Source organism: Rhinopithecus roxellana, chromosome 2 (genome assembly GCF_007565055.1).
Source record: "Rhinopithecus roxellana isolate Shanxi Qingling chromosome 2, ASM756505v1, whole genome shotgun sequence".
NCBI lineage: Eukaryota > Metazoa > Chordata > Mammalia > Primates > Cercopithecidae > Rhinopithecus > Rhinopithecus roxellana.
Genome location: NC_044550.1, coordinates 99,606,459 through 99,632,828, shown reverse-complemented (window position 1 = coordinate 99,632,828; position 26,370 = coordinate 99,606,459). Strand labels below are relative to the sequence as shown.

Sequence of the window (26,370 nt, the reverse complement as noted above, 5' to 3'; positions counted from 1 at the left end):
GTCATGACCACCGAGGTCTTAAAAAAAACAAACAAAACCAAGAAAAAAAAAAAAAGAGTCAGATAAAGATCATAATATCAGTTTTATTTTTGATAAAACCCTGCTGGAAAATGTGGCTTAAATTTGGCCTAAAATCATGCCTCTCAATATTTTCCTCCAGTGACTAGTCCTTGGAATCTGAAGAACAAACTTCCTTAACCCACAATAAGAGCTTTATATCCATCAAGCTCCAGTAGCAGTAAGACTGAGAGTGAGACCCATCTTGTCCCTAGAAAGCTGGCGTAGGCCTGAGCTATTTGTGCTCACCACAGGGCAACAGAAGGGAAACAGGATACGCATGCACTTTGTGGCAGGCAAATCTGAGAAAGAACAGGAAGGACACACACTTTATTGTCAGTGCCCTCTTGCAAATTTGCCTTCAGTCAGCTCGTGTTTCTTCACTTTAGGTGATAGTGAATAAGGGATGGAGAGAGACCAGATGTGTTTTGTGGATAGGGAGTGGGATGAAAAACTGATCTCCTTTATGAAAACTTGAGAATTTCTTGTTAAAGCAAATGTAAAGTGGCAAAAAAATGATTAACGTATAATTCACATAAATAGCACATGTACCTTAGATGTCTTTGATTTGTTAAAGTATTCCATTCTTAGATAATGTCCATAGTTTTTGCCTTTGGGAAGTGTTCCTAATTTTTAAATTAATGTTTTAAATCCATTTCAAGCCTGATTTATGGGTTGAAGTAAGCAGATATTCACAGAGGTTTATTCTTAGGGAGCAGCAGCAGCATTTAATTGCAGTAAACAGGCTAAACAGATGTGCCCATCATAAGCCATTTGGTAGTGTAACTAGAATACCACTACTTCCTAATTTCATATGAAAACTACTGAAGCTCAAAGAGTGAATTAGAATAATTTTGAGTAGAATTTTTTTTTTTTTTTTTTTTGAGACGGAGTCTCGCTCTGTCGCCCAGGCTGGAGTGCAGTGACGCAATCTCAACACACTGCAAGCTCCACCTCCCGGGTTCATGCCATTCTCCTGCCTCAGCCTCCAGAGTAGCTGGGACTATAGGTGCCCCCCACCACACCCAGCTAATTTTTTCTATTTTTTAGTAGAGACGGGGTTTCACCCTTTTAGCCAGGATGGTCTCGATCTCCTGACCTCATGATCCGCCCACCTCAGCCTCCCAAAGTGCTGGGACTACAAGAAGTAGAATTTTTTAGTTGAAGTTCAGTTAATGCAAGTAATACTGAGTTCATTCACTATGTTATATGGTTCTCTACATCTTTGAAAAAAATAGAACTAACCAACAATAAAAACTGAAGGAAACATTTTAAGGTTCCCTAAAATTTTGTACTCCTGTTTGAATTTTTAATGGTACCAAATGCTAGATGTGTAAATTATTATGTAACAATCATGAAAAAAAAACAAACTATACATGAAGTAAGATCTCAGGCAGTGTGTTACATAGATGAGCAATTATTTTCAGAAAGAGTTCTTTTTGTGGATGTTAAAACTATAGAATATTGTTTAAACAACATAGAAATAGTAGAATCAGAATTATAGAACTGAAAGTGTTCTTTTATAAAATTCTCTTGTCCAAAGATGAATAAACTGCTTCAAACTTATTAGTCTAGTATCCAGAATCTACAAGGAACTCAAACAAACTAGAAAAAAAAATCCCATCAAAAAGTGAGCAAAGGGCGTGAATAGACATTTCTCAAAAGAATATAAACATCCAACAAACATGAAAAACTGCTCAACATCACTAATCATCAGGGAAATGCATATTAAAGCCACAATGAGATACCACTTACGCCTGCAAGAACAGCCATAATTTTTTTTTTTTTTTTTTTTTTTTTTTTTTGCTTTTCTTTTCTTTAGTTTTTGAGATGAAGTCTTGCTCTGTCACCCAGGCTGGAGTGCAATGGTGTGATCTCGGCTCACTACAACCTCCGTCTCCTGGGTTTAAGCAGTTCTCCTGCCTCAGCCTCTCAAGTAGCTGGAATTACAGGCACACTCCACCACACCTGGCAGATTTTTGTATTTTTAGTAGAGACAGAGTTTCACCATGTGGGCCAGGCTAGTCTCAAACTCCTGACCTCAAGTGATCCACCTGCCTCAGCCTCCCAAAGTGCTGGGATTGCAGGTGTGAGCGAGCCACTGTGTCTGGCCAAGAATGGCCATAATTAAGAAGTCCAAAAACAATAAGTGGCCGGGCACGGTGGCTCACACCTGTAATCCCAGCATTTTGGGAGACCGAGGAGTGTGGATCACGAGATCAGGAGATCGAGACCATCCTGGCTAAAATGGTGAAACCCCATCTCTACTAAAAATACAAAAAATTAGCTGGGTGTGGTGGCGGACGCCTGTAGTCCCAGCTGCTCAGGAGACTGAGGCAGGAGAATGGCGTGAACATGGGAGGCAGAGCTTGCAGTGAGCTGTGATCGCGCCACTGCACTCCAGCCTGGGCGACAGAGTGAGACTCCGTCTCAAAAAAAAAAAAATAATAGTAAGTAAAACAATAGATGTTGGCCTGGATATGATGAAAAGGGAACACTTTTACACTGCTAGTGGGAATGTAAATTAGTACAACCACTATGGAAAATAGTATGGAGGTTCCTTAAAGAACTAAAAGTAGAACTATCATTCAATCCAGCAGTCCCACCACTGGGTGTCTACCCAAAGGAAAAGAAGTCATTATATGAAAAAGACACACACACACACACACACACACACACACACACATATGCCTGTTGATAACAGCACAATTTGCAATTGCAAAGATATGGAAATGACCTAACTGCCCATCAACCAAAGAGTGGATAAAGAAAATGTGAAATATACGTACCTCGGAAGACTACTCAGCCATTAAAAGGAATGAAATAATGTCTTTTGCAGCAACTTGGATGGAGCTGGAGGCCATTATTCTAAGTGAAATAACTCAGAAATAAAAAACTAAATAGCATATGTTCTCATTTATAAGTGGGAACTAGTGAATAAGTGGGAATTATAAGTGGGAATAAGTGAAGACACAAAGGCATAAGAGTGGTATAATGGACTTTGGGGACTCAACGGGGGAAGGGTGAGAGGTAGGTGAGGGATAAAAGACTGCACATTGGGTACAGTGTACAATACTTGGGTGTTGCATGCACCAAAATCTCAGAAATCACTGCTAAAGAACCTACTCATGTAACCAAAAATCACCTATACCCCAAAAACTATTAAAATAAAATCATTTGTATTGTTAAAAAGATGAAAAGGAAAAATGAAAATAAATAAATAAATAAATCTACAGGGAAAAAATCCTCCAAAGCCAAGGGGGAGTAAGTGGGGGGACTTATTAGTCTACCAGGGAATACTGTGAACATGAAGGGCTTATCCAGTTGATAGCTGTCAGATTAGTGGGTTGGTATAAACCTGTTCCGGCAGGTAAGTTGTCAAATTACATGACCACTTGAAATTTCTTTTGGTTAGCAAAAGGAGTAAACTAGAATTGAGATTATTTTATCAGGGCCAAAATGTATCTTAGCCTAAAAAATATTGCATTATTTTATGTAGTCCCCTCAAATTTAAGTATATAATGCTTATGTGCTATTTATTGGTACCTAAGGAAACCATTTCTGGTACATAGTGCTAGTTTATAATATACATGGTTCAAACCAATAAAATAACAAGGAAAGTGTTATTCTGCAGAAAGTGGGAAATTCAGCAAAAGAAATACTTTCGGTACCATCACTAAGTGATTTAATAAGCAGTGTACTTTTACCAACTTGTAGTTCCTAACAGTTTTTCCCTTGAATGTGAGAACATTTAAATATGTTCAAATAATGGAAATCTTTTTCATTATTCTCAAAAACAGATTGTACCAATAAAATTGGCCAAGTATATAAATTTTCATTAATATGCTAAACATTGTGTTTTCCTCACAGGCTCCCATCTGGTGAAGAGTTCTTATCAGTGCCTTAGTAGTCATGTTTCAAACCTCACAGATTCCTTTAGGGTAAACCCAGCTGTGAGAGTTATGTATGTAGGTAGTTGTTTCATAGCTCTGTCTATCTATCACATTCTAATTGTTGAAAGGTTGTTGGACAGAGGCTATTTCTATTATTCCTTGTCTTATACAGTACAGATTCACATTTTCAACACCTCAACTGTGCTTTTTTCTTTCCTCAACTCAGTTGGCTGAGTTTCTTCTTACTGTTCCTACAAATTATACTCAGCATTGACATCAAAGTGCTTGTCCTTCCAGCCTTCTGTTCTAGTGAGAAAGGTTTCACTCAGTCCCATGGTCAGGGAAGCACTGATAGGCTTCTCTCTGCACTGATTTGAGGCCCCTGATTTCACCAGTATGTGGCTAATCAGCAGTTCCTACAATTGAGTGATAACAAGGGGCCATCGATTATGTGTGGTGGCGCTTAGCCAAACTTCAGACTAACGTGCTGCAGCATTTGGGCAAGACTGTGTGGGGCAAATTGACCACAGGAAGATGAGAGGAACATTTAGCAGAAACACCATGAAAGAGGAACAAATGGGTCATGAGTGAGAAGGAGAAAACAGGTAGTTTCTAGCACTGCCTGATTCCTGAGAGATAATCCAAGTCCATTCCATGTGTATACCTAAATAAACACCTCTCCCACTTTTCAAAGGTGGTATCAGGGAATTCCTGTGCTAGAACCCAAACATAACTCACAAGTTTAGTTTCCTGTGAAAAAAGACTGAGCTGAAATTCAAGATAATTAGGTTCTAGCTTTATGCAAGTCACCTTTGACCTTGCACCTCTAGCTCTAAAAATATTATATATATATATATTTATATATATACCTATGTAACAAAATTGTGGTTAGTTCTAGTTTTCTCTCATTTTTATGTTTTAATTATCTTTCTCCTAATAAGAAATTTGCTGATTTTTATTTTAGATGTTAAGGACATGTTCACTTCCAGATCTCTCAAAGCTGTTCAGAACCCTTATGGATGTTCCCACCATAGGAGATGTTCGTCAAGACAATCTTGAAATAGATGAAATTGAAGATGAAAACATTAAAGAAGGACCCTCTGATTCTGAAGACATGTAAGTATAATGTCATTAGTAAACAGCATTAAAAGAGTTTCTGAATTTATATGTAAAAAAAGAGGGAATAACTTAGCTCTTTTTTTAAATCATTAACCTCTGCTTTTATGTCTTCTGTATATTATTTTTATCTATTTTAAGAGAGTCTCACTCTGTCACCTAGCTGGAGTGCAGGCTGGACACAGTGGCTATAATGTCATTGGTAAACAGCATTAAAAGAGTTTCTGAATTTGTATGGAAAAAGGAGAGGATAACTTACCTAGCTCTTTTTTTCATCATTAACCTCTGCTTTTATGTCTTCTGTATATTTATCTGTTTTAAGAGACAGGGTCTCTATCACCTAGCTGGGGTGCAGGCTGGACACGGTGGCTCACGCCTACAATCCCACCAACCACATTGGGAGGCCAAGGCAGGAGGAATGCTTGAACCCAGTAGTTTGAGATCAGCCTGGGCAACACAGTGAGACACGATCTCTACAAAAAAAAATTTTTTTTTCTTTTGAGATGGACTCTTTCTCTGTCACCCAGGCTGGAGTGCAGTGGCTTGATCTTGGCTCACTGCAACCTCTGCCTCCCAAGTTCAAGTGATTCTCCTGCCTCAGCCTCCTGAGTAGCTGAGATTACTTGCCACCACACCTGGCTAATTTTTGTATTTTTGGTAGAGATGGGGTTTCACCATGTTGGTCAGGCTGGTCTCAAACTCCTGACCTCAAGCGATCTGCCCACTTCGGGATCCCAAAGTGCTGGGATTACAAGCGTGAGCTACTACCACATCTAGCCAAAAAAATGTTTTTAAATAGCCAGGTTTGTTACCACACACCTTGTAGCCCCAGCTACTCAGGAGGCTGAGGTGGAAAAATCACTTGAGCCCAAGAGTTTGAGGCAGCAGTGAGCCGTGATCATGCCACTGCACTCCAGCCTGAACAACAGAGTGAGACCCTGTCTCAAAAATGAAAAATAAATAAGCTGGAGTACACTGGCATGATGATAGCTCACTGCAGCCTCCAACTCCTGGGCTCAAGCAATCTTCCCACCTCACCCTCCCAAATAGCTGGGATTACAGGTGTGAGCCACTGGGCCTGGCCAAGTTAATTTATTATTTCAGAAAAATAAATTTATAAATTTAGTGTGGCCTAAGCACATACTGTGTTTATAAGTCTATAGTAGTGTATAGTAATGACCTAAGATAAGTACCCTATTAAGTTTACCATTTTTTATCTTTTATACAGTGTTTTCACTGTACCTTTTCTATGTTTAGATATATTTAGAATAGACAGATATCGTTGTGTTACAGTTGCTTCCAGTATTGAGTACAGTCATATGCTGTACAGGTTTGTAGCTTAGGAGTAACAGGCTCTACTATATAGCCTAGGTATGTAGTTAGCTATACTGAATAGGTTTGTGTAAGTACATTTTATGATGTTAGCACAACAATGAAATTGGCTGTAACAATGCATTTCTCAGAATGCTTCCTGTTGGTAAGCAATTCATGACTGTGCTCTACAGTTTCCCAGGAGAATGACCAGAAAGCTCCACATCCACCTCCTGCCATGTATAATTTCAAAGCCATGGCAATGGGGAGTTACGAGGTTGACTAGTTTTGTTCGTGTGTGTGTACACATGTCTGAGTACACACATGTGGTCTGCACGTAACTGGGTTGTTTTCACAAAATTGCTTTCTTTGTGATTCGTGGGGAATCCTGAATCTAGTAGGGAAATTTAACAAGCAATACCTCTGAGAGCTGTGAGGAGTGATGGCCCCTTAGATAAGAACCATCCTTTACCTTGTTCAGTGTTGGTCAGCCCTCTCAACCCCCTCAGACAAATGTTACACACTTTTTGGGGTAATAAAACCAGAGTTTCCTAAAATAAGGCGAGAAGGTACAGTGTGTTCAAATCACCAGGAGAAAAAGTTATAAAATATTAGAATTTTTTATAATTTATTTTGTAATTTCTTTGAACTTGTTTCTGTTTTTTACTTTTACCTTTGGAAAGAACTTGTATTTTGATCTGATTGAAAGTATTATATCACTCTCATAATGTTTTCTTCCGTAATGAATTACATAGATCGATGCCGCTGGCACATTTTATTTTCTGGTTTTTGGTTCTTTTTTAAGCCTTGCCCTTGCAAACTTCTTAAGTTTCTACTGAAACTTTATTTTTAAAAGATTGCCTTTTTCATTTTTCTTAGAGTTCTGTAGATTTTTACTAACGACCTTACGATCTAGAAGAAAAGTTACCTTTTTACTTTTATTTCTTCTACTTGACTGTGGTCATTGAACACTGAAATACTGTGTTTTTATTAATCCTATTGGAGAACATAACAACATTTAGGATTTTTATTGTTGACAAACTGCTAAGTAAATTTTTTTTTAATTTTTTTCCCAAAATTTTATGAAATCATTTATTTTTATCTGAATGAACTGCAGCTTATTTGTGGCTTATGTTCTTTTATTTTTTTCTTTCTTCTAAGCTGCTAAGTTTGTGTTATGCATGTGTTCTTTTAATGAACAATTGATGACAGAATATTATTTTAAAACTTAAGTTAGAAGCCTTTAGTATTAATTGAAAAATCTGAAAACCAAGTTGTTTTTAAAGTATGTTACTTCATAATTGCTATAGGGATATTTCACTTGATGTTTGTCTTTGGAAAATTATTATTTTTTTTTTTTTTGGTCTAAAATTTAGTCAGGGTTTTATAAGAAAGCCAACTAAAAACTGAATTCAAGACCAGATTTTTTTTAAGTACCTTAAAGTTTTTTGGTGCTCATTTAGTAAAAGATCTTAATCTTCTCATACTTTCTTACAGTGGCAAGCTTAGCTGCCTCAATTGAATACCATCTGCAGAGGGCACTAGTTCCTCTAGGCTAGCCACTAGATGATTTTATGAACAGGTCAATATTTACCCGTTGTAGTAATGGTACATAGCAGGTGTGCATGCTCCGTTGATTTTTTTTTTATAATAAAATTTTTTTGGGAGATAGGGTCTTACTCTGTTGCCCTGGCTATAGTACAGTGCTACAATCATACCTCACAGCAGCCTTGGACTCCTGGGCTCAAGCAGTCCTCCTGCCTCAGACTCCCTAGTAGCTAGGAACACAGGCTCATGCCACCACGCCTAGCCAAGTTTTTTGCAATATTTTTCTAGAGAGGTCTCGCTATGTTGCCCAGGCTGGTCTCAAACTCCTGGCCTCAAGCAGTCCTCTTGCCTCAGCCTCCCAAAGGGCTAGGATTACAGGCGTGAGCCACTGCACCCCGCCTAAATTAGTCTTGTAATTGTATGTTAAGTTAAATGCTACTAGTGGGATGAGTCAAGAGATTAGACACTATTTTCTCATTCTAATTAGATGCCTAGATTTTCTATAGCTCCTGCAAGTCAAATTATAGGAGTTTGTATATATAAGTACAAAATGAAGATATTTCTACATAAAAAGATTATTTACTCTTTCTATTAATGGAAATTATACTGACAGTCTTGCACAGTAGTGTTTCTATTTTAGTTCTTCAGTAAATATTTGATTTGAGTCTAAACTCTTAGAAAGGCCTTAATTAGCCCTTGTGTCCTATTAAGCATTGCATTCCTGATAGATGAAATCCTCGGCTTAGGTTCACAATCTCTTTCAGAAGTCTTCAGACATCTAAAACATCAATTAACTCCTTTAGTCTACAAACTTTTCCATTTACATTCCATGTTAGGAGAAAGAAGCAAATCATAAAAGGAAAAAAAATTTTCTGAGTATGTTCCTCGGATATTACAGAAGTGGTCAAAGGCCTAGATTTCAGTGCTCTGTCATTTACTGACTATGTGGCCTTGACCAAGTCATTTAAACACTTTGCTTCATAGTTTTCATGTCTCTAAAGATTTTTTATGGATAAAATTTGAGTAATAGGATAAAACTGTTTAAAAAACGAAAGTTCTATATAAATGTAAGGTATTATTTATGTGAGTTATTTCATTCCAGCATCTATAATCCCATGAAAACAGAATTAATATTCTGACCAATACTTTAGAAACAAGATTCTCCAGTGAAGAATTATGATGGTTGGTATAGGCTAGTTACACAGAAAATCTATTTATTATGTATTTTAGAACATTTTTAAGAATAAGCATCTAAAGATAAGATTTCTGGTGACCATTTTATTCACTGGGTCATCCTGTTAACATGAATATATAATTTCCTAAGTATTTCTGTTTCTAAAAGTTCAAATGCCCAATGGGTATTTATATGGAAAGCCTTTTTTATAGTGTCTAGCTGTTAGCCACATGGATATTTTGAAAATTACAGAATTCCATAAAAGAGAAAATAATTTACTATTATTTGTTTTAGAAAAACTTCTATAGTCTGGCCTCTTAAAATATCAAAACATTGTTTCAGAATTTAAGCAATGAGTAACATTAATAGTTATGTGATTCTCTTTGGCAAGTTGGGATCATTTTAAACAAATCATCATCTGGCTTATGAATTCCAGAATATGTGTTGTGTTCATTGTCAACTTATTGGTGAAAAACAATGTAGGTTTTTTTCAGATTTTGTGTTATCTATTAGGATTTTTTAAGTAGAAGTGCCTACATATTGAGTAAAAGTAACATTTCAGCATGAGGTAGTTTTAGTTAACTTCGTAAATTTCAGTATGTTTGAAACTTTCAGTTAAATCTTTTAAATTTCAGTGTGTTTGAAGAAACTGACACAGATTTACAAGAGCTGCAGGCCTCGATGGAACAGTTACTTAGGGAACAACCTGGTGAAGAATACAGTGAAGAAGAAGAGTCAGTCTTAAAGAACAGTGATGTGGAGCCAACTGCAAATGGGACAGATGTGGCGGATGAAGATGACAATCCCAGCAGTGAAAGTGCCCTGAACGAAGAATGGCACTCAGGTGCATAATCAGAGTTTTGGACCTTTTTCTTTTTCAGTTTACAAATATTTCAAGTGGAATATAGTTTTCTAATCTCTGCTGTGGACCATTTCCAACTTTAAATACAACTGAAGCATGCCTCTGGGTCTCTTCCATTTTTCACTCTTTTTCTTTTCATACAAATATGTGATTTTCCATTTTTTTATTAAATTTTTTTCTTTCCTATTATGTCAATGCTTTTTTGAAGCATTTTTATTCTAATCTCCATTTCTTGACTGATTTTTCCAGTAATAAAGATAATAACATTGTTTTCTTGTCATTCTATATTTTAGAAAGAATTTCTGCATATATTAATCAGCAGGGTTAACACTGAAAGCAGTTTTTAAAGTACTAAAAACTCATTTCATAAATTTGGAAACTTGCTCTTTCATAACATTACCCCTAAGATGCATAGAAAGTGTGTCTATTTCAGTAACTATATTATGTTAATTTAGGAAGAAAAGCTAATGTGAAAAGACTGAGTAATGTTTTTTTTTTCAAAGTATCTTGAGCATGTACATGACAAAACATATTGGCCATTTATACTTTCCAGGTGCTTTCCTGAAATGTAATGATGTATGTCTTAGGTTGTCTACCTTCTGCAGGCTTTTCCATGGTATGGCCCGCATTTGTTACCAACTTTTGAAAATAGTAGTTAGGGTTAGCTGCTTCAAAGCAAAACATGGAGTGTGCTTTTTCCACTTTTTTATTCATTTAAGTAACAGCTCTAGGAGTGTTTTGATTCCATCCTGATTTATTTTTTATATCTATAAAGGAAAAGTAACATTCTTGTTAGGCAGATTTATACATAATTTTTACCAAATAAAGGACAAATATTAAAATGACAAAAACTGTTTATAATGAAAGTAGAAGTAGTCTACTTCAATGGCATTATTCATTTGTCATAGAATTTTAGTCTGTTAGGGTAAGAGTTATTTTATTCAGTCTTTTGAATTTTATGTTTTAGATAACAGTGATGGGGAAACTGCTAGTGAATGTGAATACGATAGTGTCTTTAACCATTTAGAGGAACTGAGACTTCATCTGGAGCAGGAAATGGGCTTTGAAAAATTCTTTGAGGTTTATGAGAAAATAAAGGTAAGTGAAAAGTCAATTAAAACACTTAAAATGTGCTCTGTTTGAAGGTTAGAGAAATGTTAATGATCTTTATTGGTCATTAGATGTATTATAAATAAAAAGTGAAGTCTACAATTAGAGAAAGTTATTCAAATATTAATTTATATTTGGGAATTTGGTATAGGCTATTCATGAAGATGAAGATGAAAATATTGAAATTTGTTCAAAAATAGTTCAAAATATTTTGGGAAATGAACATCAGCATCTTTATGCCAAGATTCTTCATTTAGTCATGGCAGATGGAGCCTACCAAGAAGGTAAGATTTCCTCACATGTCTGTATAATTTTCAATAAATGTGAGAAAAACAAGATGATACATGTATATGACTCAGCTTACATCACATCCATTTTGTGAAATCTACATGGGAACTATATTACTTTTAAGCAATAATAATATTAACTTTGTCATATACTTTTACTGATCTGTCATATACTTTTACTGACTTAAGTCCTTTAAGTCCATATTTTTAATTTAATTTATAAGTAACCTTTGAATGAGATTTTTAAAAATCTTACTAGATAGATTTTTGGACAGCTCTAGCAATTAGAATAATCCTAGCTGGGTGCAGTGGCTCATGCTTGTGATTCTAGCTACTTGGGAGGCTTAAGTGGGAGGATAGCTTGAAGCCAGGAGTTTGAGACCATCCTGGACAACATAATGATAGGTTTCATTAAATTTTAATTAGGTAGGCATGGTGGTGAGCACCTGTAGTCCCAGCTACTCAGGAGGCTGAGGTGGGAGGATTGCTTGAGCCCAGGAGTTTGAAGCTGCAGTGAGCTGTGATTGTGATACTGCACTTAGCCTTGGTGACAGAGCCAGACCCTGTCCCCCCCAAAAAAAAGTAAGATTATAAATTAGAATAAGTCGTGTTTTTTTGTTTTTTGTTTTGAGTCAGAGTCTTGTTGCCCAGGCTGGAGTGTGGTGGTGTGATCTCAGCTCACTGCAACTTCTGCTTCCTGGGTTCAAGTTATTCTCCTACCTCAGCCTCCTGAGTAGCTGGGCCTACAGGTGCCACCACGCCTGACTAATTTTTGTATTTTTGGTAGAGATGGGATCTCACCATGTTGGCCAGGCTGGCCTCGAACTCCTGACCTCAAATAATTCACCCTCCTTGGCCTACCAAAGTGCTGGGGTTATAGACATGAGCCACTGCACCTGGCAAAACTCTTTGACACAAAAAGCAATATGTAAAATTTTGAACAACAATTTATTTCTAGATTATTTGCCCAAACATTAATCTTATTACTTTAAAGGTTTAATTCATCGACTGAAATCAAGGGTTTTAAATGTTGATGCTTAATTTTAGCAATAAAAGTGTTTATAAAATTTATTTGTATTCCATACAAAATTTGTTTGCATATTCATACAAAAAAGTCTAAAATTGCATTTAAATATATATTATATATATAGTAAGAGAGAGAATTAAGTTTTTTAAAAAATCTGGGCAAGTGAACATATTGGACAAATGAGCACAAGCAGTATAACATGAAGCCAGGAATGAGGAATATAAACTTCATGTTCAAAAGGTCTCCACATTTTCTGAAAACAGGAAACAAATTTGGTGCTGGTCTTTCTCACAAAGCAGAAAACCTAATTAATTACATGAGTCACAGTATTCATAAGACAAAACATTTTAGTTGCTCAGAGGACAGCTATTTTTGGTATTGAAACCAAAGGAACAGTTTTCCCATGATCTTTAAAAGGAGGGCACTATCATACAGTGTTCCTCAAACTCGAATAATATATGGATCCCTTTAAGGGGCAAAAAAATATTTTTTTCAGGTGCAAGAATCCAAGAGTCTATAAACCCCAATAAAAAGAAACCTCAAGTCTTGTCATAGAAAATTTCTGTCAATTGTGAATTATTACTGTAAAACAGATGTTGTATTTTTCTAAATATTAAAAATTTTTATCAAAATGAAAATATAAAATGTAGACATTTTCTGGTACTTGTGGATTTCTTATTTTATTGGGATCTTGAACTTCATTTTACAAAACAGTGCTATAATGGAATGAAAAGTATCCTCAGTAATTTTTACAATATTTAGATTTCATGAGACTATTTCTCATATGTCATGCTGTAAGTTAATGGCACGAAGCCAGAGGATGATTCCATTTCAGTAATTCTGTGGAGTGTATCAAACCAATTCTACTCATATTCAGACTGTTCCACCTCCAGGCGGTTCTCCTTAAGTATTGTTTCAATAGAGCTTTTCATAAGTAATCAGCAACAATGTGTTTGGGGTTCAGTTTTGCTGGACAAGTATCTGGAGAGCTTTTAGTTTGCTTTTCCCCTTAAGTGGAGAACTGTAACAATCAACTTATTCATGAGGTAGAATTGACATCCTCTTTTGACAACTGAGTGGCTTCAAAAGGATATACGCCTACACAGAAGGCCATTTCCCCTGCAGAGGACCAAGAATCAGGCTAGGTTAATACACCACTCAAGAAGCAATATCAGATTTTCTCTAGTACACAAATGAAAAGGAAAAGAGAACCCCAAAGTTCTGTATCATAAAGCCTGACAGTAATTCCTTCAGCCTAGAAAAAAATGTAAAGCAATTAAAGGCAAATGCCTACCCTGGCAATCTTTTCTAAAACTCTTAGTACATACCATTACAGCAGGTATAGCTTTAAAAAAAGAATTTAATATAGCCCATAAAATATTATAACTTACTACTATAGCTACTAAAGAAACTGGTTACAAAATGGATATTGAACTATGTGGATGACTTGCTGTTTTATATTGTTAATCATGAGAGTTAAATGAAATGACTGGATTTAGATTTCATATTCATCAATTCAGAATAACTGTTTTTGCAGTCCTTCATATTGGAAGTCATTAGAGCCCAAATATAGCTGTTCTTTTTTATTTGGGGGGTTTTGGGTTGGGTTTTTTTTTTTTTTAATGGCGACAGGGCCTGGCTCTGTCACCCAGGTTGGAGTACAGTGGCATGATCTCAACTCACTGCAAACTCCGCCTCCTGGGCTCAAGCAGTCCTCCCACTTCAGCCTTCTGAGTAACTGGTACTACTGGCGTAAGCTACCATGCCCGACTCATTTTTGTATTTTTTTGGTAGAGATGGCATTTCACCATGTTGCCTGGGTTGATTACGAACTCCTGGGCTGAAGCTGTCCACCCACCTCAGCTTCCTAAAGTGCTAGGATTACAGGTGTGACCCACCGTACCCAGCCTACCTGTCTTAGAGATAGTTGTCCAGACAGCTATCTTTTAGGGCACATCTAGGAGATAATAAAGCCATGTCATCTGCATATGGTACTTATACACTTTTATTCTCTATGTTGGGGAAAGGGGAGAGTAAAGAAGGGAAGGGGTAAGCAAAATTTTATCTAGCTCACCCGAAAGTGACATCAAGTCATTAAGGTACAAGTTAAAAAGAAGATTGTCAAAATGCATTTCTGTTTTATTTCACTGGAAATTGTATGAGTCCTGAAAAGACAGCCTTGGCTGTTTAACTCTCCTGATACTGTTATGGTGCAGGTTTGGTAAGCATCAGTATCTTCAGCCGTTGATAAAGTTAATGCTTTTTTGTCCATAGCTAGATGCTGTCCGGAGTGAGAAGTCGAATAGAGCTAATAAAATGTATAAATGATTTGATAGTATTCCTAATAAATTCTTCCACAAGGAGAGAAGGAGTATAACAGCTGTATCTGGCAGAGGCTACCATGTTCTCACATAGAGTATTAGCATTAGCAGCCCAAGTTTATAGATTCTTTTTTTTTTTTTTTTTTTTTTTTTTGAGATGGAGTCTTGCTCTGTCTCCCAGGCTGGAGTACAGTGGCACAATCTCGGCTTGCTGCAACCTCTGCCTCCCGGGTTCAAGCGATTCTCCTGTCTCACCCTCCCAAGTAGCTGGGATTACAGGCACGCACCACCACACCCAGCTAATTTTTGTATTTTTAGTAGAGACAGGGTTTCACCATGTTGGCCAGGCTGGTCTCAAACTCCTGACCTCAGGTGATCTGTCTGCCTCAGTCTCCCAAAGTGCTGGGATTACAGGCATGAGCCACCACGCCTGGCCATTATAGATTCTTAAGGAGGAGACACATACCTTCTCTTCTTACTCATTTTAGGTGGAATATTGGGCTGCATTTATGTAATGAAATTTTATACATCAGCTAAAATGAGTGAATTAAATTCCATCTATCAATATGGATAAGCCCCACAAACAAGATGAGTTGAATAAGTAGCATATTACACCATTTATGTAGTGTTTATAACCAATTTTATTTAGATGTGCATGTGTATAATAAAAATAAAAGCAAAAACCCATGATTTGGAAGAATACACATCAGTTTCACAGTATTGAAAATGCCCCTGGGGCAGAAGAGAAGGCAATAAGATTGAGAAAGGATACTCTCTATCTGTAATATGCTTTTACTTAAGTAATCCAAACCACTATGGCCAACAGTTAGCTTTTGTTAATTCTACATATTATGGATATGTGTGTTCATTACTTTCCTGATTATTTCAAAAGTAAGTAAATACAGTACACAGTGATCAGTGTTACCTTGAAAGCAATAAAATGTATGTAAGTTATAAAGCAAAGATCCAACTACACTGATGGTGACAGGATAGGTCTTCCTAGGGGAGAGGACATCAAAGTTGGATTCTGAAAGATGAATGGGAATTTAACGCAAATAAGTACACATACGGGGAAGGATGCAAAGTGTAGTAGGGAACTATAAGCAATTCAGTGTTCCTACAGCATAAATTATAGGGGCAGTTGAGGAAGGTGGGGAATGAAATTTGGTAAGATGAGAAATATTTAAAAGGCCAGATAATGAAGGGCTTTCTAATCCACATTAAGGAGCGTGGATTCCATTTTGGGGCAGTAGAGAGCTAATGAATGTTTTAAGCAGTGCAGTGATTTGATATGACCCTTGGATTTTAATGAAAGATCACTTTTGCTAGAATGTGGAAGATAGTGCTTGGATGTAAGATTAAGTTAGCCAATCTGTTTAATTCACTTGATTATAATCTTTAGAATTTAAAAAAAAAGAAAATAACAAAAATGTCTATAAATAGTAATGGTTAATTATGTCATATCCATTAGACAGAATACTATGCAGACATTGAAGTCAACATAGAATATATCCATGATTTATTCTTCCCCCCCCCCTTTATTTCAAACGTTTCCTTTATTTTAGGTGCTAGCACAACAATCCTAGATACTGTACTTTTTTTTTTATTATTATACTTTAAGTTCTAGGGTACATGTGCATAATGTGCAGGTTTGTTACATATGTATACTTGTGCCATGTTGGTGTGCTGCACCCATCAACTCATCAGCACCCATCAACTTGTCATTTATATCAGATATAACTCCCAATGCAATCCCTCCCCCTCCCCCCTCCCCATGATAGGCCCAGTGTGTGATGTTCCCCTTCCCGAGTCCAAGTGATGTCATTGTTCAGTTACCACCTGTGAGTGAGAACATGTGGTGTTTGGTTTTCTGTTCTTGTGATAGTTTGCTAAGAATGATGGTTTCCAGCTACATCCATGTCCCTACAAAGGATGCAAACTCATCCTTTTTTATGGCTGCATAATATTCCAGGGTGTATATGTGCCACATTTTCTTAATCCAGTCTGTCACAGATGGACATTTGGGTTGATTCCAAGTCTTTGCTATTGTGAATAGTGCCGCAATAAACATACGTGTGCATGTGTCTGTATAGCAGCATGATTTATAATCCTTTGGGTATATACCCAGTAGTGGGATGGCTGGGTCATATAGTATATCTAGTTCTAGATCCTTGAGGAATCGCCATACTGTTTTCCATAATGGTTGAACTAGTTTACAATCCCACCAACAGTGTAAAAGTGTTCCTATTTCTCCACATCCTCTCCAGCACCTGTTGTTTCCTGACTTTTTAATGATTGCCATTCTAACTGGCATGAGATGGTATCTCATTGTGGTTTTGATTTGCATTTCTCTGATGGCGAGTGATGATGAGCATTTTTTCATGTGTCTGTTGGCTGTATGAATGTCTTCTTTTGAGAAATGTCTCTTCATATCCTTTGCCCACTTTTTGATGGAGTTGTTTGTTTTTTTCTTGTAAATTTGTTTGAGTTCTTTGTAGGTTCTGGATATTAGCCCTTTGTCAGATGAGTAGATTGCAAAAATTTTCTCCCATTCTGTAGGTTGCCTGTTCACTCTGATGGTAGTTTCTTTTGCTGTGCAGAAGCTCTTTAGTTTAATTAGATCCCATTTGTCAATTTTGGCTTTTGTTGCCATTGCTTTTGGTGTTTTAGACATGAAGTCCTTGCCCATGCCTATGTCCTGAATGGTACTACGTAGGTTTTCTTCTAGGGTTTTTATGGTATTAGGTCTAACATTTAAGTCTCTAATCCATCTTGAATTAATTTTCGTATAAGGAGTAAGGAAAGGATCCAGTTTCAGCTTTCTACTTATGGCTAGCCAATTTTCCTAGCACCATTTATTAAATAGGGAATCCTTTCCCCATTTCTTGTTTCTCTCAGATTTGTCAAAGATCAGATGGCTGTAGATGTGTGGTATTATTTCTGAGGACTCTGTTCTGTTCCATTGGTCTATATCTCTGTTTTGGTACCAGTACCATGCTGTTTTGGTTACTGTAGCCTTGTAGTATAGTTTGAAGTCAGGTAGCATGATGCCTCCAGCTTTGTTCTTTTGACTTAGGATTGTCTTGGCAATGCGGGCTCTTTTTTGGTTCCATATGAACTTTAAAGCAGTTTCTTCCAATTCTGTGAAGAAAGTCATTGGTAGCTTGATGGGGATGGCATTGAATCTATAAATAACCTTGGGCAGTATGGCCATTTTCACGATATTGATTCTTCCTATCCATGAGCATGGTATGTTCTTCCATTTGTTAGTGTCCTCTTTTATTTCACTGAGCAGTGGTTTGTAGTTCTCCTTGAAGAGGTCCTTTACATCCCTTGTAAGTTGGATTCCTAGGTATTTTATTCTCTTTGAAGCAATTGTGAATGGAAGTTCATTCATGATTTGGCTCTCTGTTTGTCTGTTACTGGTGTATAAGAATGCTTGTGATTTTTGCACATTAATTTTGTATCCTGAGACTTTGCTGAAGTTGCTTATCAGCTTAAGGAGATTTTGGGCTAACATGATGGGGTTTTCTAAATATACAATCATGTCATCTGCAAACAGGGACAATTTGACTTCTTCTTTTCCTAACTGAATACCCTTGATTTCTTTCTCTTGCCTGATTGCCCTAGCCAGAACTTCCAACACTATGTTGAATAGGAGTGGTGAGAGAGGGCATCCCTGTCTTGTGCCAGTTTTCAAAGGGAATTTTTCCAGTTTTTGCCCATTCAGTATGATATTGGCTGTGGGTTTGTCATAAATAGCTCTTATTATTTTGAGGTACATTCCATCAATACCAAATTTATTGAGCGTTTTTAGCATGAAGGGCTGTTGAATTTTGTCAAAAGCCTTTTCTGCATCTATTGAGATAATCATGTGGTTCTTGTCTTTGGTTCTGTTTATATGCTGGATTACGTTTATTGATTTGCGAATGTTGAACCAGCCTTGCATCCCAGGGATGAAGCCCACTTGATCATGGTGGATAAGCTTTTTGATGTGCTGCTGAATCCGGTTTGCCAGTATTTTATTGAGGATTTTTGCATCGATGTTCATCAGGGATATTGGTCTAAAATTTTCTTTTTTTGTTGTGTCTCTGCCAGGCTTTGGTATCAGGATGATGTTGGCCTCATAAAATGAGTTAGGGAGGATTCCCTTTTTCTATTGATTGGAATAGTTTCAGAAGGAATGGTACCAGCTCCTCCTTGTACCTCTGGTAGAATTCAGCTGTGAATCCATCTGGTCCTGGACTTTTTTTTCGTTGGTAGGCTATTAATTATTGCCTCAAGTTCAGAGCCTGCTATTAGTCTATTCAGGGATTCAACTTCTTCCTGGTTTAGTCTTGGAAGAGTGTAAGTGTCCAGGAAATTATCCATTTCTTCTAGTTTTTCTAGTTGATTTGCGTAGAGGTGTTTATAGTATTCTCTGATGGTAGTTTGTATTTCTGTGGGGTCAGTGGTGATATCCCCTTTATCATTTTTTTATTGTGTCTATTTGATTCTTCTCTCTTTTCTTCTTTATTAGTCTTGCTAGCAGTCTATCAATTTTATTGATCTCTTCAAAAAACCAGCTCCTGCATTCACTGATTTTTTTTGAAGGGTTTTTTGTGTCTCCATCTCCTTCAGTTCTGCTCTGATCTTAGTTATTTCTTGCCTTCTGCTAGCTTTTGAATGTGTTTGCTCTTGCTTCTCTAGTTCTTTCAATTGTGATGTTAGGGTGTCAATTTTAGATCTTTCCAGCTTTCTCTTGTGGGCATTTAGTGCTATAAATTTCCCTCTACACACTGCTTTAAATGTGTCCCAGAGATTCTGGTATGTTGTATCTTTGTTCTCATTGGTTTCAAAGAACATCTTTATTTCTGCCTTCATTTCGTTATGTACCCAGTAGTCATTCAGGAGCAGGTTGTTCAGTTTCCATGTAGTTGAGCAGTTTTGATTGAGTTTCTTAGTCCTGAGTTCTAGTTTGATTGCACTGTGGTCTGAGAGACAGTTTGTTATAATTTCTGTTCTCTTACATTTGCTGAGGAGTGCTTTACTTCCAACTATGTGGTCAATTTTGGAATAAGTGCGATGTGGTACTGAGAAGAATGTATATTCTGTTGATTTGGGGTGGAGAGTTCTATAGATGTCTATTAGGTCCGCTTGGTGCAGAGATAAGTTCAATTCCTGGATATCCTTGTTAACTTTCTGTCTCGTTGATCTGTCTAATGTTGACAGTGGGGTGTTGAAGTCTCCCATTATTATTGTATGGGAGTCTAAGTCTCTTTGTAAGTCTCTATGGACTTGCTTTATGAAGTGCTCCTGTATTGGGTGCATATATATTTAGGATAGTTAGTTCTTCCTGTTGAATTGATCCCTTTACCATTATGTAATGGCCTTCTTTGTCTCTTTTGATCTTTGATGGTTTAAAGTCTATTTTATCAGAGACTAGGATTGCAACCCCTGCTTTTTTTTGTTCTCCATTTGCTTGGTAGATCTTCCTCCATCCCTTTATTTTGAGCCTATGTTTGTCTCTGCATGTGAGATGGGTCTCCTGAATACAGCAGACTGATGGGTCTTGACTCTTTATCCAGTTTGCCAGTCTGTGTCTTTTCATTGGAGCATTTAGTCCATTTACATTTAAGGTTAATATTGTTATGTGTGAACTTGATCCTGCCATTATGATATTAACTGGTTATTTTGCTCGTTAGTTGATGCAGTTTCTTCCTAGCCTCGATGGTCTTTACATTTTGGCATGTTTTTGCAATGGCTGGTACCGGTTGTTCCTTTCCATGTTTAGGGCTTCCTTCAGGGTCTCTTGTAAGGCAGGCCTGGTGGTGACAAAATCTCTAAGCATTTGCTTATCTGTAAAGGATTTTATTTCTCCTTCACTGATGAAACTTAGTTTGGCTGGATATGAAATTCTGGGTTGAAAATTCTTTTCTTTAAGAATGTTGAATATTGGCCCCCACTCTCTTCTGGCTTGTAGAGTTTCTGCCAAGAGGTCTGCTGTTATTCTGATGGGCTTCCCTTTGTGGGTAACCCGACCTTTCTCTCTGGCTGCCCTTAAGATTTTTTCCTTCATTTCAACTTTGGTGAATCTGGTAATTATGTGTCTTGGAGTTGCTCTTCTCGAGGAGTATCTTTGTGGTGTTCTCTGTATTTCCTGAATTTGAATGTTGGCCTGCCCTACTAGGTTGGGGGAGTTCTCCTGGATGATATTCTGAAGAGTGTTTTCCAACTTGGTTCCATTTTCCCCCTCACTTTTAGGCACCCCAATCAGACGTAGATTTGGTCTTTTTACATAATCCCATACTTCTTGCAGGCTTTGTTCATTTCTTTTTCTTCTTTTTTCTTTTGGTTTCTCTTCTCGCTTCATTTCATTCATTTGATCCTCAGTTGCTGATACTCTTTCTTCCAGTTGATTGAGTCAGTTACTGAAGCTTGTGGATTTGTCACGTATTTCTCGTGTCATGGTTTTCATCTCTGTCATTTCTTTTATGACCTTCTCTGCGTTAATTATTCTAGCTATCAATTCTTCCACTCTTTTTTCAAGATTTTTAGTTTTTTTGCGTTGGGTACGTAATTCCTCCTTGAGCTCTGAGAAGTTTGATGGACTGAAGGCTTCTTCTCTCATCTCGTCAAGGTCATTCTCTGACCAGCTTTGATCCATTGCTGGCGATGAGCTGCGCTCCTTTGCAGGGGGAGATGCGCTCTTATTTTTTGAATTTCCAGCTTTTCTGCCCTGCTTTTTCCCCATCTTTGGGGTTTTATCTGCCTCTGGTCCTTGATGATGGTGACGTACTGATGGGGTTTTGGTATAGGTGTTCTTTCTGTTTGATAGTTTTCCTTCTAATAGTCAGGACCCTCAGCTGTAGGTCTGTTGGAGATTGCTTGAGGTCCACTCCAGACCCTGTTTGCCTGGGTGTCAGCAGCAGAGGTTGCAGAAGATAGAATATTGCTGAACCGCGAGTGTACCTGTCTGATTCTTACTTTGGAAGCTTCCTCTCAGGGGTGTACTCCACCCTGTGAGGTGTGGGGTGTCAGACTGCCCCTAGTGGGGGATGTCTCCCAGTTAGGCTACTCAGGGGTCAGGGACCCACTTGAACAGGCAGTCTGTCCGTTCTCAGATCTCAACCTCCGTGTTGGGAGATCCACTGCTCTCTGCAAAGCTGTCAGACGGGGTCATTTGCGTCTGCACAGGTTTCTGTTGCTTTTTTTGTTTTTGTTGTTTAGCTATGCCCTGTCCCCAGAGGTGGAGTCTACAGAGACAGGCAGGTTTCCTTGAGCTGCTGTGAGCTCCACCCAGTTCAAGCTTCCCAGCGGCTTTGTTTACCTACTAAAGCCTCAGCAATGGCGGGCGCCCCTCCCCCAGCCTCGCTGCTGCCTTGCGGTTAGATCGCAGACTGCTGTGCTAGCGATGAGGGAGGCTCCGTGGCCGTGGGACCCTCCCGGCCAGGTGTGGGTATAATCTCCTGGTATGCCCGTTTGCTTAAAGCGCGGTATTGGGGTGGGAATTTCCCGATTTTCCAGGTGTTGTGTGTCTCAGTTCCCCTGGCTAGGAAAAGGGATTCTCTTCCCCCTTGCACTTCCCAGGTGAGGCAATGCCTCACCCTGCTTCAGCTCTCGCTGGTCGGGCTGCAGCAGCTGACCAGCACTGATTGTCTGGCACTCCCTAGTGAGATGACCCCAGTACCTCAGTTGAAAATGCAGAAATCACCGGTCTTCTGTGTCGCTCGCGCTGGGAGTTGGAGACTGGAGCTGTTCCTATTCGGCCATCTTGCTCCGCCCCCCCCCCATGATTTATTCTTTAACATTTTATTGTCAAATTTTTATCGTATTGAAAGTTTGAAAGAACTTTACAGTGATCACTCATGCACTCACCACCTAGATTCTAACATTAACATTTTCTAATCTTATCTTATGTATCCACCTTTCCATTCACTAGGGTGTTTTCAGTGGAAAACCTAGGTTTCAAAACTGCATTTTAGTGTAATTTTTAAAAGATATTTGTGTATGCATGGGAAAGCATTGTGGGAGGCTTTATATAAAGTTAATGTTGGTTATCTTTCGCTTATAGGGGATTTTTGCTTCCCATTTTATTCTTCATTGTACTGTCTGAATATTTTACAATGAATGTGTGATACAATAATTTTTAAAAAATGTTTAAAACTACATGAAAGCTCTTCTCCTTTAGCGTGAACAAGAATGGGTTTTTTTTAAAGTAGATACAACTTGATTTGAAATGAAGTGAATTATTTTTCTTTTTTCTACAGATAATGATGAATAATCCTCAAAATGATTTTTAATCCTCAACTATATGAAAGCATTTGAATTTGGCTCATCAGAATAACAAGCTTCAGTGGGAAATACAGCAATTATTTATTTAAAAAATCAGATTTAAGGTGGTCTTGCTTATTGCCTGAAAAAGATGGAGAAACATGCCATTTTTCAATGAAGATTCTAATATTTTATCTATTTTATTTTGTTCATTGAATTCCATGGTTAAATCCTGTAAAATATATACTTTATTAAATCATCCAACCAAAGCATAGGAAACATTGACCCAGAACCTGACTTAATGGTTTTGAAGATTTACTATGCAATAGGGTAACTCTGACTTTCAGCAGATGTCTTTAGGTTGAGGGAATTACCTATGTCATGAAGGACCTGTCTGTGGTTTTTCAATGAAGTCTTTAAGAATGACCTTTTTTCTGTCTAGTACTTGTTTTCATTCTGGCCAGCAGTTCTACGTTAAATCACCTTGTCAAGGGCTCTATTTAGATCTATACATTTTGAAGATGACATTTTTAGCCTTAAAGTTTATATTCTCAAGTCCTTTTACAACCAGTATGTCTCCTGAACTAGCACACAGGCTGTAGAAACAGTCTTAGAAATCATTGAAAGATTTGATTATGAAAGAATAGCAAAATTATATTTCCTGACATATAAAAAGTTGGTTTAATGCCTTTATTTCTCTTTAAGGACCAGAACCAGGAATACTATATTGAAAAATTAATCTGTGGATTTAACATTGACCTAGCATATAGCTTAAAGTTGCTCTTTTGGTTTTTAACTTTGTCTCATACATATGTTCCAAGGACAATGTGATGTTAAAAAGGAGGAAATAATTATTTTTATGTTGACACTGTGACAGTTTTGGTAACTAGGATCCTAGGGAGGGAAATGTTTGCCTCTTGAACTTCTTTCCATTATCAGAGGATTTAGTTAGGTCATTAAGATGGTGATCACACAGCTTCAATCGCAATATACCAAGTATAACCTGGATTCGTTAGTGGTGTCTACAGTCCAGATGTTCTTCGTAATAAAAGCAAAGTTTTTGAACCTCTCAGTACAAAGCAGGCTGGTTGGCATAATATGTAATTTGAAAAATAAAATCTTATCTTGCAGCACTATCAGTATGTTGAATTTATTATGTGTATTATTTCTAATATCCAAAACTAAATACTTGATTTTTTATATGTGTGTTTATTTTCTGATATTGCTATTAAATTTTTATTATCTACCTGAAGTATATCATTGATTGTCTTTTATTTATTAGCACTTTTCTCAATAGAAGGTTTTCACATCAAGCTGAGAATACTTTTGTTGGTTTTGTACCTGATGATTTCTTTCTTCATAATGGAAGAAAATGAATTCTGTGCTTTAATTCTGTACAATCCTGAAAGATGGTCATATTTTGCGGAGGTTATGTGTTAATTCTTAAACTATTACAGCTATTAGAAAAGGGTATAATATAGTAGAAAATATTGTTTTAGCCCTATTTCAGAAGATGTTATCTGTGCATGAATAAGGATGATCAATAGGATTTGTGCCATCTCCAGACGATTAGCAGTGTGTGACTCTAGAGTGTTGCTATGGAAAGATTATGCCAAGTAGGAAAAGGGCTATTATTTTTCAGTAAGGTCTGTTATAAGTGTTGGAGTTGACATGTGGAAGCATCTGTAGATTCATAAATGTTAGCATTAAATGGGCTATCAGGATAATTTTGTCTTTTCTCCCTTTAACATGCAAGGATATTGAGTCGAACATGAAATTAAGTCACTTGTGTAAAGGGTCAGGTTCAGAGCAGTTCCTAGGTCTTACACTGTTATTAGTTGCACATTCTTATCTCCCCTAGAGAATCAAAAAGAATAAATTTGATAGGAATTTGGGAGGCCGAGGCAGGTGGATCATGAGATCAGGAGTTCAAGACCAGCCTGGTCAAGACGGTGAAACCCCATCTTCACTAAAATGCAAAAATTAGCCGGGCATGGTGCCTACTACTTGGGAGGCTGAGACAGAGAATTGCTTGAACCCAGGAGGTGGAGGTTGCGGTGAGCCAACATTGCACCACTGCACTCCAGCCTGGGCAACAGAGTGAAACATTGTCTCAAAAAAGAAAAAAAAAATTGATAGAAAATAGTACACCTGGCATTCATGCATTAAGAATTCTACAGGCCAGGCACACTGGCTCACACCTGTAATCCCAGCACGTTGGGAGGCAGAGGTGGGAGGATCACTTGAAGCCAGGAGTACAAGACCAGCCTGGGCAATCAAGTGAGACCTCATCTCTAGAAAAAACGAAATTAGCTGGAGGCAGTGGTGTGCACCTGTAGTCCCAGCTACTTGGCAGGCTGAAGCAGGAGGATTGCTTGAGCCCAGGAGTTCAAGGCTACAGTGAGTTATGGTCATGCCACTGGTCTCCTGCCTGGGCAACAAAGCAAGATTCCATCACTTTAAAAAAGAAAAAAAATTACTGATATTTCCTATTTCTGGAAGTAACACACCATTCTACTTACCATTTTAAAACTTCTCAACAGAGACGTTAAAGTTGGGATTTTTCCTCATAAATTAACACATATTCTAATGCTTATCACTTGACTGATGATGGATCTTTGAAGAGTATGTGTGTGTTTGTTATACACCTAAAAACATGCACAAGAGGTAAAAAGATGAATTGCCGACCAAAGCTTTGAAGAAACCCCCAACTCAAAGAAATAAGTAGAATATTGGAGGGGAAAAAGCCACTTTTGACCTGAAAGCATGTCCAATACCTCACACTTTGATATAGTGGGCCTATGGGGCCAAAAGGATAAAAGGTAAGGTCAAGGACCATCCTAATTGGAGAATCCCATAGGAAACCCCAAAGGGTTACATCTTCACACTAAGGGAGAGCTAAAACTAAACCCAACCCCAAACGTGGGGACTGTAAGAAGGGAAAGGGACAGAAAAGTCAGGTAAGTTGTGGCCACATATCAGCCTTCAGATGTTTTTTTTCTGTGTGTGTACGCCTTGAGCACAAAAGCCTGGGTGGACGAAGGACCTTTAGATTTCACATAATTTGAGGTAGTTCCCAACGAGTAGTGTCCCCTGAACCTGGCAGAAGCCATTCCAGTACCTCTCTGAAGGAAGACACATTAATTAGGTGTTTTGCAAAGCACTGTAAGGAAATTTTCAGGAGCAATGATGGACATGGAGTGAAAGAGAAAATAGTGCACAAGAAATCAAGCTCTGCACATGCTTTAGATATAGAATTATGAGAGATTATTAAACAACTATGCTTATTGTGTTTAAAAAATGATCAATGAACTTGAAAATATTTGTAGAGAAAGAAAAAAGGGATACAAATTAAAAGATAAAATATAATTTATATACATGAAAAATACAATAACGAAAATTTTAAAACTC

The 26,370-nt window shown here is 37.6% G+C and overlaps 1 protein-coding gene across 4 annotated transcripts in view; it reads left to right on the top strand.

Moving 5' to 3' along the window:
• NEK1 (NIMA related kinase 1) overlaps window positions 1–24,214 on the top strand; it is a 207,570-nt gene extending 183,356 nt beyond the window's left edge. For all 4 annotated transcript variants that reach the window (XM_030918331.1, XM_030918325.1, XM_030918322.1 and 1 more), the window contains 5 exons: window positions 4,915–5,066; window positions 9,735–9,943; window positions 10,929–11,059; window positions 11,223–11,355; window positions 22,956–24,214. In XM_030918331.1, coding sequence (XP_030774191.1) covers window positions 4,915–5,066; window positions 9,735–9,943; window positions 10,929–11,059; window positions 11,223–11,355; window positions 22,956–22,969 — 639 coding nt within the window. In that variant the 3' untranslated portion in view covers window positions 22,970–24,214. The remainder of the gene's footprint in view (window positions 1–4,914; window positions 5,067–9,734; window positions 9,944–10,928; window positions 11,060–11,222; window positions 11,356–22,955) is intronic.
• Window positions 24,215–26,370: the final 2,156 nt, after the last annotated feature.